At 42.2% G+C, this 14,033-nt stretch overlaps 1 protein-coding gene across 3 annotated transcripts; it reads right to left on the reverse strand.

Annotated features, from left to right (window-relative positions):
* Window positions 1-2,097: 2,097 nt before the first annotated feature.
* Window positions 2,098-6,327, reverse strand: LOC123986169. Of its 3 annotated transcripts, none has more exons than XR_006828804.1 (7): window positions 6,212-6,327; window positions 5,822-6,113; window positions 5,229-5,583; window positions 4,813-5,113; window positions 4,302-4,638; window positions 3,575-4,016; window positions 2,098-3,470 (listed from the first exon to the last, which is right to left on the reverse strand). XR_006828804.1 is itself a non-coding variant. In XM_046074290.1 (2 exons), the coding sequence occupies exon 2, from the start codon at window positions 3,205-3,207 to the stop codon at window positions 2,440-2,442; it is 768 nt and encodes a 255-aa protein (XP_045930246.1). In that variant the 5' UTR covers window positions 3,208-3,470; window positions 3,575-4,101; the 3' UTR covers window positions 2,098-2,439. The 3 variants fall into 3 exon arrangements, 1 of the variants encoding a protein (XP_045930246.1); XR_006828803.1 differs by having other exon boundaries at window positions 4,813-5,135; XM_046074290.1 differs by lacking the exons at window positions 4,302-4,638; window positions 4,813-5,113; window positions 5,229-5,583; window positions 5,822-6,113; window positions 6,212-6,327 and having other exon boundaries at window positions 3,575-4,101.
* Between the last annotated feature and the right edge of the window lie 7,706 nt (window positions 6,328-14,033).

The following is a 14,033-nucleotide window of genomic DNA, read 5'->3' on the forward strand; positions in this document are numbered from 1 at the left end:
TGTACCGTGAGGCTGTGGCTTCATCCCGCCATCCCCAAAGGTCTTCCTCCCGGACAACCACAAGATCTGACCATCATCTCCAATTCACTTCCTCCACCCTGAAGTCAAGGAACACTCTTTGATCAACACCAGAAATGCTTGACATGACTATCTTAATGAATTGATATGTTAAAGGATTTAAGGTTCTGTTTTACCCCAATTAGGTAATGACAGTAGGCCCACAGGGAATATTTTCCCAGACATGTTTGTACAAAGTTAAACAGTTTTAGTTTCCACAACTACCAGACCCATTTAGTGATGAACTCTATAACTCTTGTGAGATATTCATTCTGTTTTCTGAGGTGGATTAGCTTCATTCTGGCGACTGCAACCTTAATGATATTCAGCAGCATTTACAGACAACCTTAAGAATTATCCTGGATTTGTGAGATCAACCTAATCCTGTGAACATTAGGTTTTATGTACTGAAAGCAAGTTTAAAGACTTTAAAAGCTTCCCCCCGCCAGGTTCCAGATGTTTTTACTTTCTTTGGGATTCTATGAAGGTATTAAAGCAAAATGTGAGAGTAAAATTTGTAGTTGTAGAACATAGTCACACGTGTATCAGTAAATTTGAAGTCTCAGAGAAAAATACTTTAGGAATTTCAAACACTTAGTTTTTCCTCCTGCACAAATAACAGTTACACCTTTTAAAATTCTTCACTGCATGTGCAGAAATCCTATTCTACAAGTCACAAATAGAGAAACTCATACGCTAAGATTTTTGCAGTGAATTTGCTGCAGAACACATTCACACCCTATAACAAAATTTAATTCATGGACAAAATTTCATGCAGTGAGAGTTGCACAATACAGTTGTATTTTAGCACAAATAATTTCTCTCTTGGCTGTACCGTCTCAAATTAACGTGCAAAAAACAAAATGTACACATAAGTACCATCAGCACATTGTCACACAAACAGCTTCCCTCCTACTTGCCTGTGAATTCTGGGCGCTTATCACGTCAAGCAGGCCATTTAGTTGCATCTCCCTGGGATGCTGCTTCAAAGACTCTCATCCTGGTAAATGCTTTACAGTGAATCTTTTCAACACTGGCACTATATTGTCTGAAAATCATACAAGTCATTACACAAATCACAGGACCTGCAATCTTTTTATACAATATGCAAATAACACTGTTAACACAACATTTATTTATAAGCCTCTTGGGAAAAGGATCATATCAGCTTGTGAACAAATGAAACTAGCTGATGCACCTGGTACCAGTCAGTCCCTAAAGGTTAAAATGCATTTTTACTTAGTAACTTTGGAACCACACTGACTTCTGTCTCCAGGAGTCAGTCTGTACCACTTAATAATTTAGGGCTAGGTGCACAACCTTCCACAGTAGAACCTGTTACCTCGATATTGAGATGTTGGTATACATTGGTGCAGGAATTATCTTTGAGCTGTCTTTTCCAAGCAGCCAATTCAGACTGTTCCTCTCCTCTTCTTGTCCTTTCACTTTGTCCGGTGGCTGTCCATAATAACCAAACCATTAAACCTACAAGCAGCTCATCAGCCATGATGAGCTACAGCTACACAGGTGTAGAACTGCAAAGGTCAGGGGCAGGACTGAGGTGTTAATGGTGTTAGTTACCTTGGACATGCTACTCCCTATCCCCAGGGAGCAAGCCTTTCATTTCCATAACAGCAGTTTTCCAATTCTAGAAAGTAATAGTATTCTTGATATCATAGCAAACTTGCTGAATGGTTATTTTACAGTCTGATATTATTTTATGAGGTATTAAATACTTGTTTAATCACGTGTTGTCACAGTTTGGCACTTAAATCTATGTTTTGATGCAAAGCAATGTATCTCAGTATGGTCTGGCCTGTCCCCCACTGTACTATAGGCACATCATTCATGCAAGTAATCTGGCACTCTATATTTGTGTCCCTATTTGTTGATAAACAAATATACCCCCATTGCTGCATTAATTGATATTCCACAACACACTGTAACTGTAGCACTGACCACTTCATTGAAATTTTTATTTTTATATATATATATATATATAAAAATGGAGAACATTTAGAAAAAGAAACAGCACTACAGTGTAGATAAGCTATCAATTAACAAGATTACAAATCAAATTTTTCGAAAATGAAGACTATTTACAATATATACATGAAAATTAGGACTATTAATTTGTCCAATGAGATGCAATAATTTACAAATAAAGAATCTTTCCTCTAGACTTATTGGATCAATTGCAAACAACACCACAGCGGTTTAGACTGAAAATGTACCATTGAGTATGATTAAAAGTGAAATGTAATAAAAATGAAAACTATTTACAATTTGTACAATGCAACCGTACCTCATTAACAGATTTATAAGAACATAATATTTGCTCATTCCTCCAACTGGTCAACAACAAAGGTGAAGTGTTCGTAGCTACCGTACACTCTCTTGTCCAGACCTTTTGATGTCGACATCATTTTTATTGGGCACAAAGTCTTTTTTTTTGTATTTTTTATGTCCCTGGGTTGGTTGGCCACACAGTGTACAGACGGGGAGCTTTTGCACCTGTGACAGTTTGGAGGTGGCAGGCCTTATGGGTCGTGCGGAGGTGGCAGGCCTTATGGGTCGTGTGGAAGGGCCAGCAATCCTAGGGCTTGCTGTGGATGCAGAGAGGGAGGGCACTGGTCTGGTGATGGTAGAGGCGGCAGGAATTTCCCTCACTGGCAGAAGCACAGGTGGCAGTGGTGGTTGAGGCTGGGTTAGTGGCATGCTTATGTCTGTCCTTCCCTTTAACACCTTTGTACCTGCCGTGCTGGGTGCATGTAAATACCCTATCTGGAGGTAGAGTGGTGGAGGAAGGACTGCTGGCTGGTGTGGTGCTGGAGGTAGGTCTGCAGATGAAATGGAGGCGATCTTTGTGCGAGTGGACGGCTGTTTTGTGGCATGCAGTTTGAGGAGCCTCTCTTGGCGACGGATGAAGTCCTGCACAGTCTTGATGGTGATTCTTTGAAGAGGAACGCCTGCTTTGCACAGGACTGGATCCTCCACCGTAATCCGGTGCTGGACTCGCCTATACGCCCTCAAGATAGCGCTTTTCTCAGGACCGCTGCAAGACCCTTGAGGTGAGCGAAGCCACAGCAGCTTTATCAGTGTGTACATCAGTCTGTTGTCCTGAGCCTGTTGTGCCGGTGCGTAGCGCATGGCTACTTTTACCCTCTGTATCACAGCAGCATCGACAAGATCCTCCCTTTTTGTGCGGCAGTAGAGGGTCTTGCCCCATTGTGTTCTGACAGCTGCGGCTGCTTGTCATGCTCCTCCATTGCATTCCAGACTTCAAGGACCTTGTTCCTCTGCTCAGTGGTAAGTGACACCTTGTCCACTCTCAGGCCAATCTCCACCAGCACAGAGCAGAACATTTCCAGCTTTTGAAAGCCAGGAAGAGGGTTTGGACTGCAGGCATCCTCCTGTTAAAAGATTGCCACATAAATGTTATAAGTTCAAATGTGTATATTGTCCGCCAAGCATCCAGTGCATTGCATTTCATTCTAGCAGACACGCAGTTACTCACTAAGGCTGGAGGGTGAACTGTAGAGGTTTCATCGCTGCTGAGCATAATGTGGTGCAGGAGGGCATCCAGAACATCGTCATGTCACTCAGGTACGCCTCGTCTGCCTCTGGATCCGGATCGGGCTGCCCAGGCTGAACCACCTCCTCCTCTGGACCAGGTCCATCGTTGTCCCTAAGAGAGAAGGTTCCAGATTCAGCTGTGCTCTGGCTGAACAGGTACTCCAACCCGAGCAGCTCGTTGGAAGGGACAACTTCAGGGGCCTGGAAATTCTCCTCCACAGTCTCTTTAAACAGCTGCCGGCAGCGGGCGTTGAGGCGGTCAATCAGCGGTGCTGAGTAGGTCCTGTGGTGCCGTCCTTTACCACCAAACACGGCATCCGAGTTCCACCGTGCAATGCCACTTATCAAGTAAACCTGATAGGGCCGTGCTGCACAGTGGCAACCTGAGTAGAGTGGAGTCAAGCTTTAATATCGCTTCAGGGGCAATTTTGCAACAGCATGAACAATGGTATCCATACATGAATACAGATGGAGAACAAATTAAAGGAAAAACCTGAACAAAAGAGTAGAGAACCCGCTATTTTATCTCAGCTTAGTGAGGCTCATCAAGCTGAGTTCCCAGCCATCCTCACCAGCAAGTGAGTAATATACTGAACACAATGTGGGCATTTAAAAGTTTTGAAAGTAGTAACTCAAATCAACCTCAACATATTTATGATTCTACTTACAGACGTGGCGTGGATAAGAATGTTGTGCGCCTTCTGAGGGACCCAACTGAAGGGAATACTGTGGTCAAGGTGTGGCGGCAGATACGGGGGAATCACGTTGAGGAGTACCTTCAACGTAAGGACCTGTACACTACACTCCTCATGACTGCAGTGGGGCCTGGAGGCATGGTCTCTGCATTTAGACACACATTTCAGGCTCCACCTCCTCCAAGAGAGCTTCCCTCTGCACAACTCTTGCGCCACCTTCTTCGCTCCTGGCTGCCTCTGTACATGGTCCGCAGCACAGGACCTCAGTGAGCACCGTGTACCAGCTGGACACATCACAGATGTGACGTACCTAAAATACATATTGGTAAAAATGAAGGCCAACAGCAGCATATGACTTTCTGTGCTCTCTCTTTTCCTGCATGTTTACATAGTAATAAATATTCTACTGTAATGTAATAACTGAAGTGGTGGTAGCCAGACTCATAGAGGTGCACATTCAGTCCTCTACCCACACACTCATCACCTCGAGGACACTTCAGAGAGTACCTCCACACTCCGACAGGGCGCCACACAAAGACGCGGCTCCGAAAAAAGAGCTGTGGAATTGGCAGAGCACCCCTGACACAGCCGGGAGGTTCTGGTGGGTAAAACCACATGCGGTCTGATTTCATCGCCCGTGGCCTCTTGAACAGACAAATGTTGTCCATGTAGATTTCAACGGAAGTATAAAGTCCTCTTTCTGTGTCCTCTTTGAGCCAGGAAATGTCGGCAGATGGGATGCCGTTGGGGTTTTCCCACAGATGGACCCAACCCTCTAGCTCCACCTGCAGCACACATACAAAACATCTGGTGCACAAGGAATGTAAGAACATAAAACCAATTTAAGCATAACATTTCTTCTGATTTACATTGTTTGCATATAATGTGGATATCACGTACAGGGGAGTCGCTCAGAGGTGATTCCATGGCATGACACTTGGTTGTGGATGTGGGCTGGACAGCTGCCTCAGGCTGATTTGGTCTCCACAGAGAACTGTTTGCCTTCTGTATTATCTCCCTCTGCTCATCAGTGAATTGCTCTGGCCGTTCTTTTTGGGCATGGAACTGGCTGTAAATTTCCCATATGTCCTGAAAGGTGTGATCCTCAATCCCTCTCTGACCGTAGACACGCTTGTCGATGTTGGCCTCAAGGAGACAGGAGACTTGTGGGAAGCTCTCAGCATATTCTGAGAGGTAGTCTTTCACCCACTGGTTCACCATCTCCCCCTTTCTATGTGGGTTTGTCACCTCTGATCTGTGCTTGTCAAGCACACAGGAAACACATCTTAACTTAGTACTCTCATTAATATCACTGCAATTGTAATGATGAGTAAAGAAACTTTGCCAAGATTAAAAATAAACACTGATAACAGCCATAGTTGTGTGCAAAAAAAAAATATTTCTTTTAAGCATGCCTTCAAAATGGTGTTTAAATGCATAGCCTACAATGTTTTAAATCATGTAATGTAAGGGATTGAATATAATATGCTTACTACTTCATGTAGCATCACCACATCATTTGCCATAAGCCAGCTGAATGGTGCATTCTCATACTGGCCAAATGTCACCACTAGCTTTCCCAGGCACAGCTGACGTGACGGCGCGGGGATACCCTCTGCTTGGAGGAGCTGCTCTGCGTGGACCAGGGCAGTGGCCTGGTTGAGTAGCTCCCGTGGAGGTTTGGGGAAGAGCATCCTTTTCTCCTGTTGGCGATTTGCTGGGGCATCGGGGTTGACGACGCGGATTACTGGGGTTGCCATCTTCAGTTGTAGCTACTGAAATACACTTGGATACAGTAGTGCCACAACATCATTATTATATTATAATAATATATTAATTACTAATATAACAATGCATGTTAGTGTAAAACAGGTCATTCATACCCTTCAAGCACACAGCGAGGAAGAGGAAGCGTCAGAGCAGGGCGACGACCGCTAAACCCTGAATCCAGCTCTTCAGGTGAAGATGAACAGATCTCTGAGGGAGAGTACTTATAACTGCTGTAGAGCTAGGATAAGTCGATTATCTGTCAACTATTAAATTAATCGCCAACTATTTTGATAATCAATTAATCGTTCTGAGTCATTTTTCTAAGAAAAAACATCCAAATTCTCTGATTCCAGCCTCTCAAGTGTGAATATTTTCTGGTTTCCTTGCTCCTCTATGACAGTAAACTGAATATATTTGGGTTTTGGAAAAGGCAGGACATATGAGCACGTCATCTCGGGCTTTGGGAAACACTGATCAACGTTTTTCACAAATTTCTGACATTTTGTAGACCAAACAATTAATCAATTAATCATGGAAATGATTGACAGATTAATAAATAATTAAAATAACCGTTTGTTGCAGCCCTAAATTGCTGGGCCTACAAGAGTGACTGTTCCCTGTGGGTCTGACATTTTCTTACCTTTGGCTAAATTTTAGGATTTTGCGAAGGAGTGTGCATGTCTTCTTTACACTCAAAATGAGTTAGAATATTTTGCTCTACAAGTTGCCAGTAAAACATCAGGAAAATGGAACTCCTGAACTTTTATCATTCCTTTTAACAGTATAAAAGTATAGTATATACAATAGCCTGGAAGGCAGTGCTGCCTGTCTTACAGATAACACTGCAGGCAAAAAACACATTGAGAGAAATCATTGTAGTTGGTATATTCTCCTGTCTCGGATAATATAGGCCATGGCATTTTGGATTGTACCAATGGGTGTTTCTTGACAGGAGGGGAAATTGTTTTCTTTTTTTTTTTTTAGAAAAGTATCCCACAACCTCTGAATAAGAGTGAATCACCAAGTTATGAGTGATGGGGTGTTTTTGGATGCAAATTAGACTTGGGAGTTAAAAATTTGGTATGGTGACGCACAGGTCAAGGTAAACTTTATTATCCCAGATGGGGAAATTGTGGAGGTCATGGTGTAGAAGCAGACCTACAGTATAGAGAGTAATAACAAGGCAAAAGACCAGGTCCATACAAAAAAAAAATGGATATGACAGAATATGTATAATTTATAAGTTGTGTATGTCTGCAAATGACCGGTTTTAAAACATTATCACCCACCAACAAAATGACAGAAACGTTCTTTTGCAAAATACTTTTTTTTAAGGGACACACACATTTACAGAGGCACTTAATCCAACGTGAATGTGAGTGGTGTCCTTGAAATGCAGTGAGCCATCATGGTAATCCTTAGATCAAAACATTTAATTCAAACTTTGGTATGCCTGTAAAACCTGCCCCAACAGACAGATAAACTAATATCTTTCCACACACATCTATATCTTTTGTGACTTTTACTGTGATGAATGTCCGGTGTTACGTCAAATTCATATATGCTGAGGAAAAATCTGTCCTGCCGAATTATGCGCCCACCTCTCAAGGTCCTTTTCAGAAACTTTGCTGTGCACATTGATCAATATGTGGTTCTCATCACTGCTGAATCTCAAGGAATGCAACTTCTACTAAGTGTTACTAAATATTGCTGACTCTAAAAATTTCATAAAATATATACTCAGAATAACTTATCAGAATTGATTAACCCCACAAAGATATATCGTTTTTGAACAGTAGGCCTACTTGGAGGTGGGCAGGCAGGCATACAGAAACACCGGAACACTGTGAGTCTCGGTTTCTGTGGGCTGTGGAGACTTTACAGACGTAACAGTTAACTAGCGCTACTATTACCTATAAACATAACTGTGGCCCGATTTCGGTGTGTTCATTATGTGCTTTTAAGTTGGACTGTGGAAACATGGACGCTACTACAAGAGGTGCAGGATTGTCATTGTCATCCAAGTATGATGAAACAGTTTGAAGCTTTCTATTACAAAAATAAATTTGTCCCACAGTTGTTAATGCACATCACATGAAACCTCCAAAATATTGCTTGTACTGCAAATACTGGTAATAAATAACTTTCCTAATTAATCTAGGTCACTCTACATGGACAGCAAACTAACCATTATAACCCAATTACATTTTACAAATGACACTTTAGAAAGAAATGTATATGCAATACTAAATATTGCACCATTCATAAAAGGTTTCTTACCATGTTGACCTCTATGTTTCTACCTGTATGACATCAACAACTAGTCAACTTCTGTAACAACAATTCCCACTGAGTCCCACTGAGCCCTTACTGGTTTGAGTCATTGTACAGTGACATGCGTATAACGTCACCACTTTGCAGCCTCCTGCATAATACTCTTTAGCATTTATTAAATAGCATAATCAACAGTCTATTAAGTGCACAAATTATGTAATGTATTGCTTTAAGAAACTTATACCCAGTTGACTACATCATTAAGCACAATCACACACAAACACAACTGATATGAATGAGACTTTAACTATATGGTCCCCAGGTAAATTATCAGATATTAATCTGATAACTTTTTTTTGCTGGAAAACATTTTTATTTAACAAAAGTTTAAAACAAAGTACAGTACAAGCATACGATTCCTGCTACAAAAGGCATGGCACAATGTATCATGTGAACAATACAACAGTCAACTATGGCAATATATTCCAACTATCTTTTATGAGTCCCAGCCATACTTCTGTATCTCAAACTTGCACATTTTTACAATCCATTTCGTCTGTCCATTCATGTGAAGCGTTGATGACAGTTTCTCTGGCATTCCAGTTTTCCTTTGGCTTTTAGTGTCACCAAGGGCAGAATGTGTTTCAACATTTTCCACACAAAACAGCAAAATCACATTCCCATACGGCGTGACTTTCTTCAGCAAGACGTGTAACCCATGGACAATATTTATTCCACGTCGGTTTATGAATATCAGCCAATTAAAATTTTTTTAGTCTGTCTAGCACTTTTGACTGAACTCTTGCCCAAGTCGTCTGTGTTGTAAAGTACGTGGCATACGAAGGCATACCGTCTGGTCTACTGAGGACTGTCTATTGTGTCATCAACTCCTGTCGCCTAGCAACCTTCACAGCTGTGGTCCACCGGCATGGAGACTAATATTTAAATTTTAATATTTTACCTCTTAATAGAGGAACTATCCAACGAAGGTTTAAGTCAAGGGCAACTTCTTCTGAAGAAGTCCTTTGGATGAGGGACGAAGCGTCTTCCAGTATCTTCAACTAAGTCCAGTTGCCCTTGACTTCAACCTTTGTTGGATAACTATGACCTGGATGACTGAGAATCTTCATAGACAATAGAGGAACTAGAGCTTCTTCGCCGCCGGCGCCGCTGCATGATGTATCTCAGGCTGAAAGAGGACCCTGGCCAGGTAAATAGTGGGGGAAAGTAACTAAGAAAATGTTACATTTTATATGTATTTAGGCACTATAGGCTTCCTAAAGCTAACAGTGATGTAAACCACATTGCCATTTCACTTTAACATAATTTTATATTTAAAGAAAACCTAACCTTTACTTTAATATTAAAATATTGACACTTTGTCATTGATCAGCTAAAGCAAGTTGAATAGAAAGATGTCCGCATCAAGCCACCGAGCGGCCCTGATGGTCAGTGCTACAGGAACAGGAAACTGTTTTCATCCATCATCCTGCAGGCTGACTGTGGCCGCTTCATTGACTCCAAAGTGCTCCGCTACAGCCCACTGTACAGGAGCTCACTCTACCCTCCTCCAGGGCATTTCATCCTTGCAGACAGAGGGTACCCGTGCCTCCAACACCCACTCCCCCTCATCACTCCCTACAAGAGGCCAATACAAGGTGTGGGAGCCCAACGGTTCAACAGCCATCACTCCAGGGTACGCTTCATTATAAAGCGTGCTTTTGGGATGATGAAGACCAGGTTCCAGGCCATCTTTCTGCAAGCACTGGAGGTGGACAGTAGAGAGACACGCATCCACACCTGCAACACACTCTGGAGACCACACCAGATGATGTCCTGCTGACAGAAGACACCAGGGTCTCCCTGCTTAGCAGAATAAATGTTGTAAATAGTTATAAAGACCACAGAAAATAAAATCATTTATTTAACAAATATTTTATTTTATTTAATTGATTTTAATTATATATATAATTATTTAAGGATTATTTTTCAGCAAGTCTCTCTAGTAGAGAGAACAGCCTGTCCATCCTCTCTGCTCTCCTCTGCCTCTTTCTGCAACCTCATGTCTTCCTTGAGAAGCTGAAGCAGCTCATCCTCTCTGTCCCTTTTTCTCGGCTGGCTCTCCTCCTCTTCCTCCTCCTGGTCACCCACTGCAGTACTTGGCCCTGGTGTGTCCTCAGGGAGAGAGGCAATTACGACAGGTGGGGTGGTGGAATGCCTAAGTCCCAACACCTCATCCATGAGGACAAACCAGGGCCAAGTTGCAGCAGTGGGCTTCCCCCCTACATCCTCTCCGGACCCTGGACACTTGCAATCCTAAGGGACAGGAAATCACTCATGGTAAATAACAACAGCAGAAAAACAAATTTCAGCAACTGTGTTTATTGTGCATGACTAAAATGAATGAAATGAAAATACAACGTACAAGGTAAATTTATGTATTATATTAAAACAGGGTTGTAAGATGAATGCAGTTTGTAGTTCCCTTTATGCTACACAGTGAACGATTTATACAAAAATAAAAACAAATTTCAAATCACGCATACATACTTTGGATTTTGTTTTTCTTTAATTGTCCCACTTTTTTTGCTTGGAGGGAGGTCACCTTCCCCCACAGGCCCATTTTCTCCAAAATTGTCCTAATCACAGAGAAACAACAGAAATGGTAATTTTGTGAAGACTGGAAAAGGTGACAGGGCAGGACAGAGACACAAAAACACAACAAAGGGCTGCCCCATCTACTAGTTGTCTTATTGTTAAAGGCTTTGTATAGGATGGGGGCTCATTTAACTATTTAGCTATTGATACATTAATTACCTCCAAGCCACGTTGGCAGAAAATTTTGCCCCTCAATTTAATAAACAGGGAAGTTTTCTCCTTGCTCCCTAAAACAAGACGACATGTTCAAGTAAGTTTTTTGCTTCACATCACCAAATAGTAACCAGCATAAATCGCAAAATAACCTAGTTCACCGTGTACTATATCCCAAGGTTTTTGTAACCGTTACTAACGTTAACGGTCTGAAAACCAATCAGGGTTCACAACCCGTCTAACGTTAACTTAGTCCAACGTTTCGTGGTACTTTTATGTACATAATATGAAGTATAAGTGATGTATAATATTGTGACATCTCGGTAAGACGCAGGTCTGACTCTGAACCGCTTTGATTTTAAGTGAAGACGTTAAAGGCTTTATTTTTGAGGTTGTAACTTGCCTAGCCGAGTTATATTTAACGTCAACGTTTGCACATCAATAACCTCAGGTAACGTTAGTTGGCCAGTTAATCACTTAACTCACATTAACTTATTCCACAATACTCTTTAGACGACTCATTGCGCTTTTATGCCTCGTTATTTTTACATTCGTGTAGTTGGCTTTTGAAGTGAGTTGAAATCCAATACTTACATTTATAGGTAAAATCCGGGGGGCTCAACTCCACAGCCACAGCCGATGCCATTATTTACGCTGGGACAATCAACCGGCGCACAATGAATCTCGGGATACCTGGGGCTGTGAAGGATCCAGCTGTTTGATCCTCCAAACGGAGGAAAAGAAGGCTGCATTTGAAGAAGCCTTCGAAATGGGACAGCCTAGTCGCATCGACTGTGATGTATTTGGTCTTCAAATGCAGCCTTCGAAGGATGCGGTACCTGGATTGAGACACAGCTCTAATATATCCATGAGACCTGTACATAGACTTAACCCACCCAAATGTTCCAGTGTTTCAAGAGCTTCTCTCAGATTACATGCTGCATATAGTACCATGTCGCCTCAACACTGTGATACCTTTAAAGAGGTCGTATTATGCTTTTCCCCTCTCCTTCATTGACATATCTTTTGTGTGCACCATGTTGCCGATTGTGCTGCCTTAGGCTCCATCCACACTACTCCGTTTTTGTTTAAAAATGGATTTTTAAAACCAATACGATCTACGTCCACACCAGCGTTTTAGCTGCGTCTATATTAAAACGACTGAAAACACACATCTAGTGGCCATTGATGTACACTGGGCATGTGCGTTCCGGTGTAAGCATGAAGCAGATTGTCTTTTCTGTAGTTACAGAATATTTGGCGAAAGAATAAAGAAATACAGATGAACCACACCAGATTTTTTTTTGCATGGACCAACAACGAGCTGGGACTGTTACTGAATGCAACAAGGGAGTCAAAAGAGACAGTGGTGGTGGAAAACAGACTGGAAGTTGTCGCAAAGTAAGCGGCGACATGCACAGTAGCTACAAGTGTAGGCTATTATTAGTGCTCTTACTAGTATGTATTGTCAGTTTTAGTTCTTGTGCTGTATTTGATGCTTTCTATGTTGTTCCTCGAATGTAATTTGCTTTGGATAAAAGCGTCTGCCAAATGAGTAAATGTAAATGTAATGTAAATGTTACAATCTTTGAATAAATCAATGGCCTGTAGTCATGCTGAGAGCTAGTAGAGCTAGCCAGCTATCTATAGCTGCGTTTCAACCAAAGGAACTATAACCCAGAACTAGGAACCTTTGGAGGAACTCACTACATTTCCACCGGAGGGACCAGGGTCTAAATGTAGTTCTGGGGACTTCATTTGGAGGGGTGGGGCTTGCCTTTAAGTGAATTTCTGAATAGGCGAGTAGAGGCTACTGGCTTTAACTGGAGAATGTCGGGTGTTTTTATACGACTGCTCGTCTCTCTTCCACCGTTGGTTGCAAACCAATAAATCATAATCAAAAGTCAAATAGCATACAAGTCTCACCGATGTCTGCCGGAGATGTAGCTACGTTAGCATTAAATGTTTCGCTCGAAAATAGCAGCCAGCTGCAGTAGTGTGTTTATACTGGGTCCTGAATTGTTGTTTTAAGTTTTCATCAGTCAGAAAGTTTTTACACAGAGTCGAAGTCGGTCTCCTCTTCACCAAAACAAGCGGAACAGCTGATCACAGCAGGTAATAAAGCTCATTACACGTTCCTCTGACGCTCAGGCAACACAGACGTGAGTCTGGCTAGCTGATCTGCTGCTCTTGTCGGCTGGAAATGTTACTTTATGTCTTTGCTTCCGTTTGCTATCCACTAGAGCCTGACCGATTTATCGGCCGATATGAGCTAACTGGATTTAATCGGCATCGGCCGTTTATAACGGCAGATATATGACAATTCGATAATGCAGTATGCCAGTAGGAATTCTCAATGCATTCTTGAAATTGAGGTTGAATTAATAAACCTTTTTAACTCTGAACAAATCAGACTTTTGGAAGTTCTGTTTAACAATGCAGAGCTTCACTCACACAAGTCTATACCCTTCTTCAGCACCTCCTCCATGTCAGCAGGCTATACAACTGGCTGGGAAAAGAAAAATGATGTATGAACACTGTCATCACAATTAGAGGGAAAACCCCAGCGTGCTACGCTAGGCCCTGCTGTTTATGAAGCATGCGTCTCTTCATATTGTGCTGCTATCAATCCACCATCCTGTACATGTACGTATGTATGAGTATTATGACTGATTACACTCAACATTAGTCCCAGTCTCAGGTCCGGCTGCCTGCTGGCCAGACCTTACAGTCCTTGTAGCTGGAGGAGCATCCCTTCACCTTCATGTGGCCCCAGAGAGAGGCGATCCCTGGAGAGGACATGTTTTGTGAGGCTCCCCGCTGTAAGACAAGGCTGAGACACATACAGTA

Source organism: Micropterus dolomieu, linkage group LG17, assembly GCF_021292245.1.
Source record: "Micropterus dolomieu isolate WLL.071019.BEF.003 ecotype Adirondacks linkage group LG17, ASM2129224v1, whole genome shotgun sequence".
In the NCBI taxonomy this organism is placed as follows: domain Eukaryota; kingdom Metazoa; phylum Chordata; class Actinopteri; order Centrarchiformes; family Centrarchidae; genus Micropterus; species Micropterus dolomieu.

Coding starts and splice junctions, on each gene's coding strand:
- LOC123986169 (XM_046074290.1), bottom strand. CDS start 3,207: ATGCGCTACGCACCGGCACAACAGGCTCAGGACAACAGACTGATGTAC.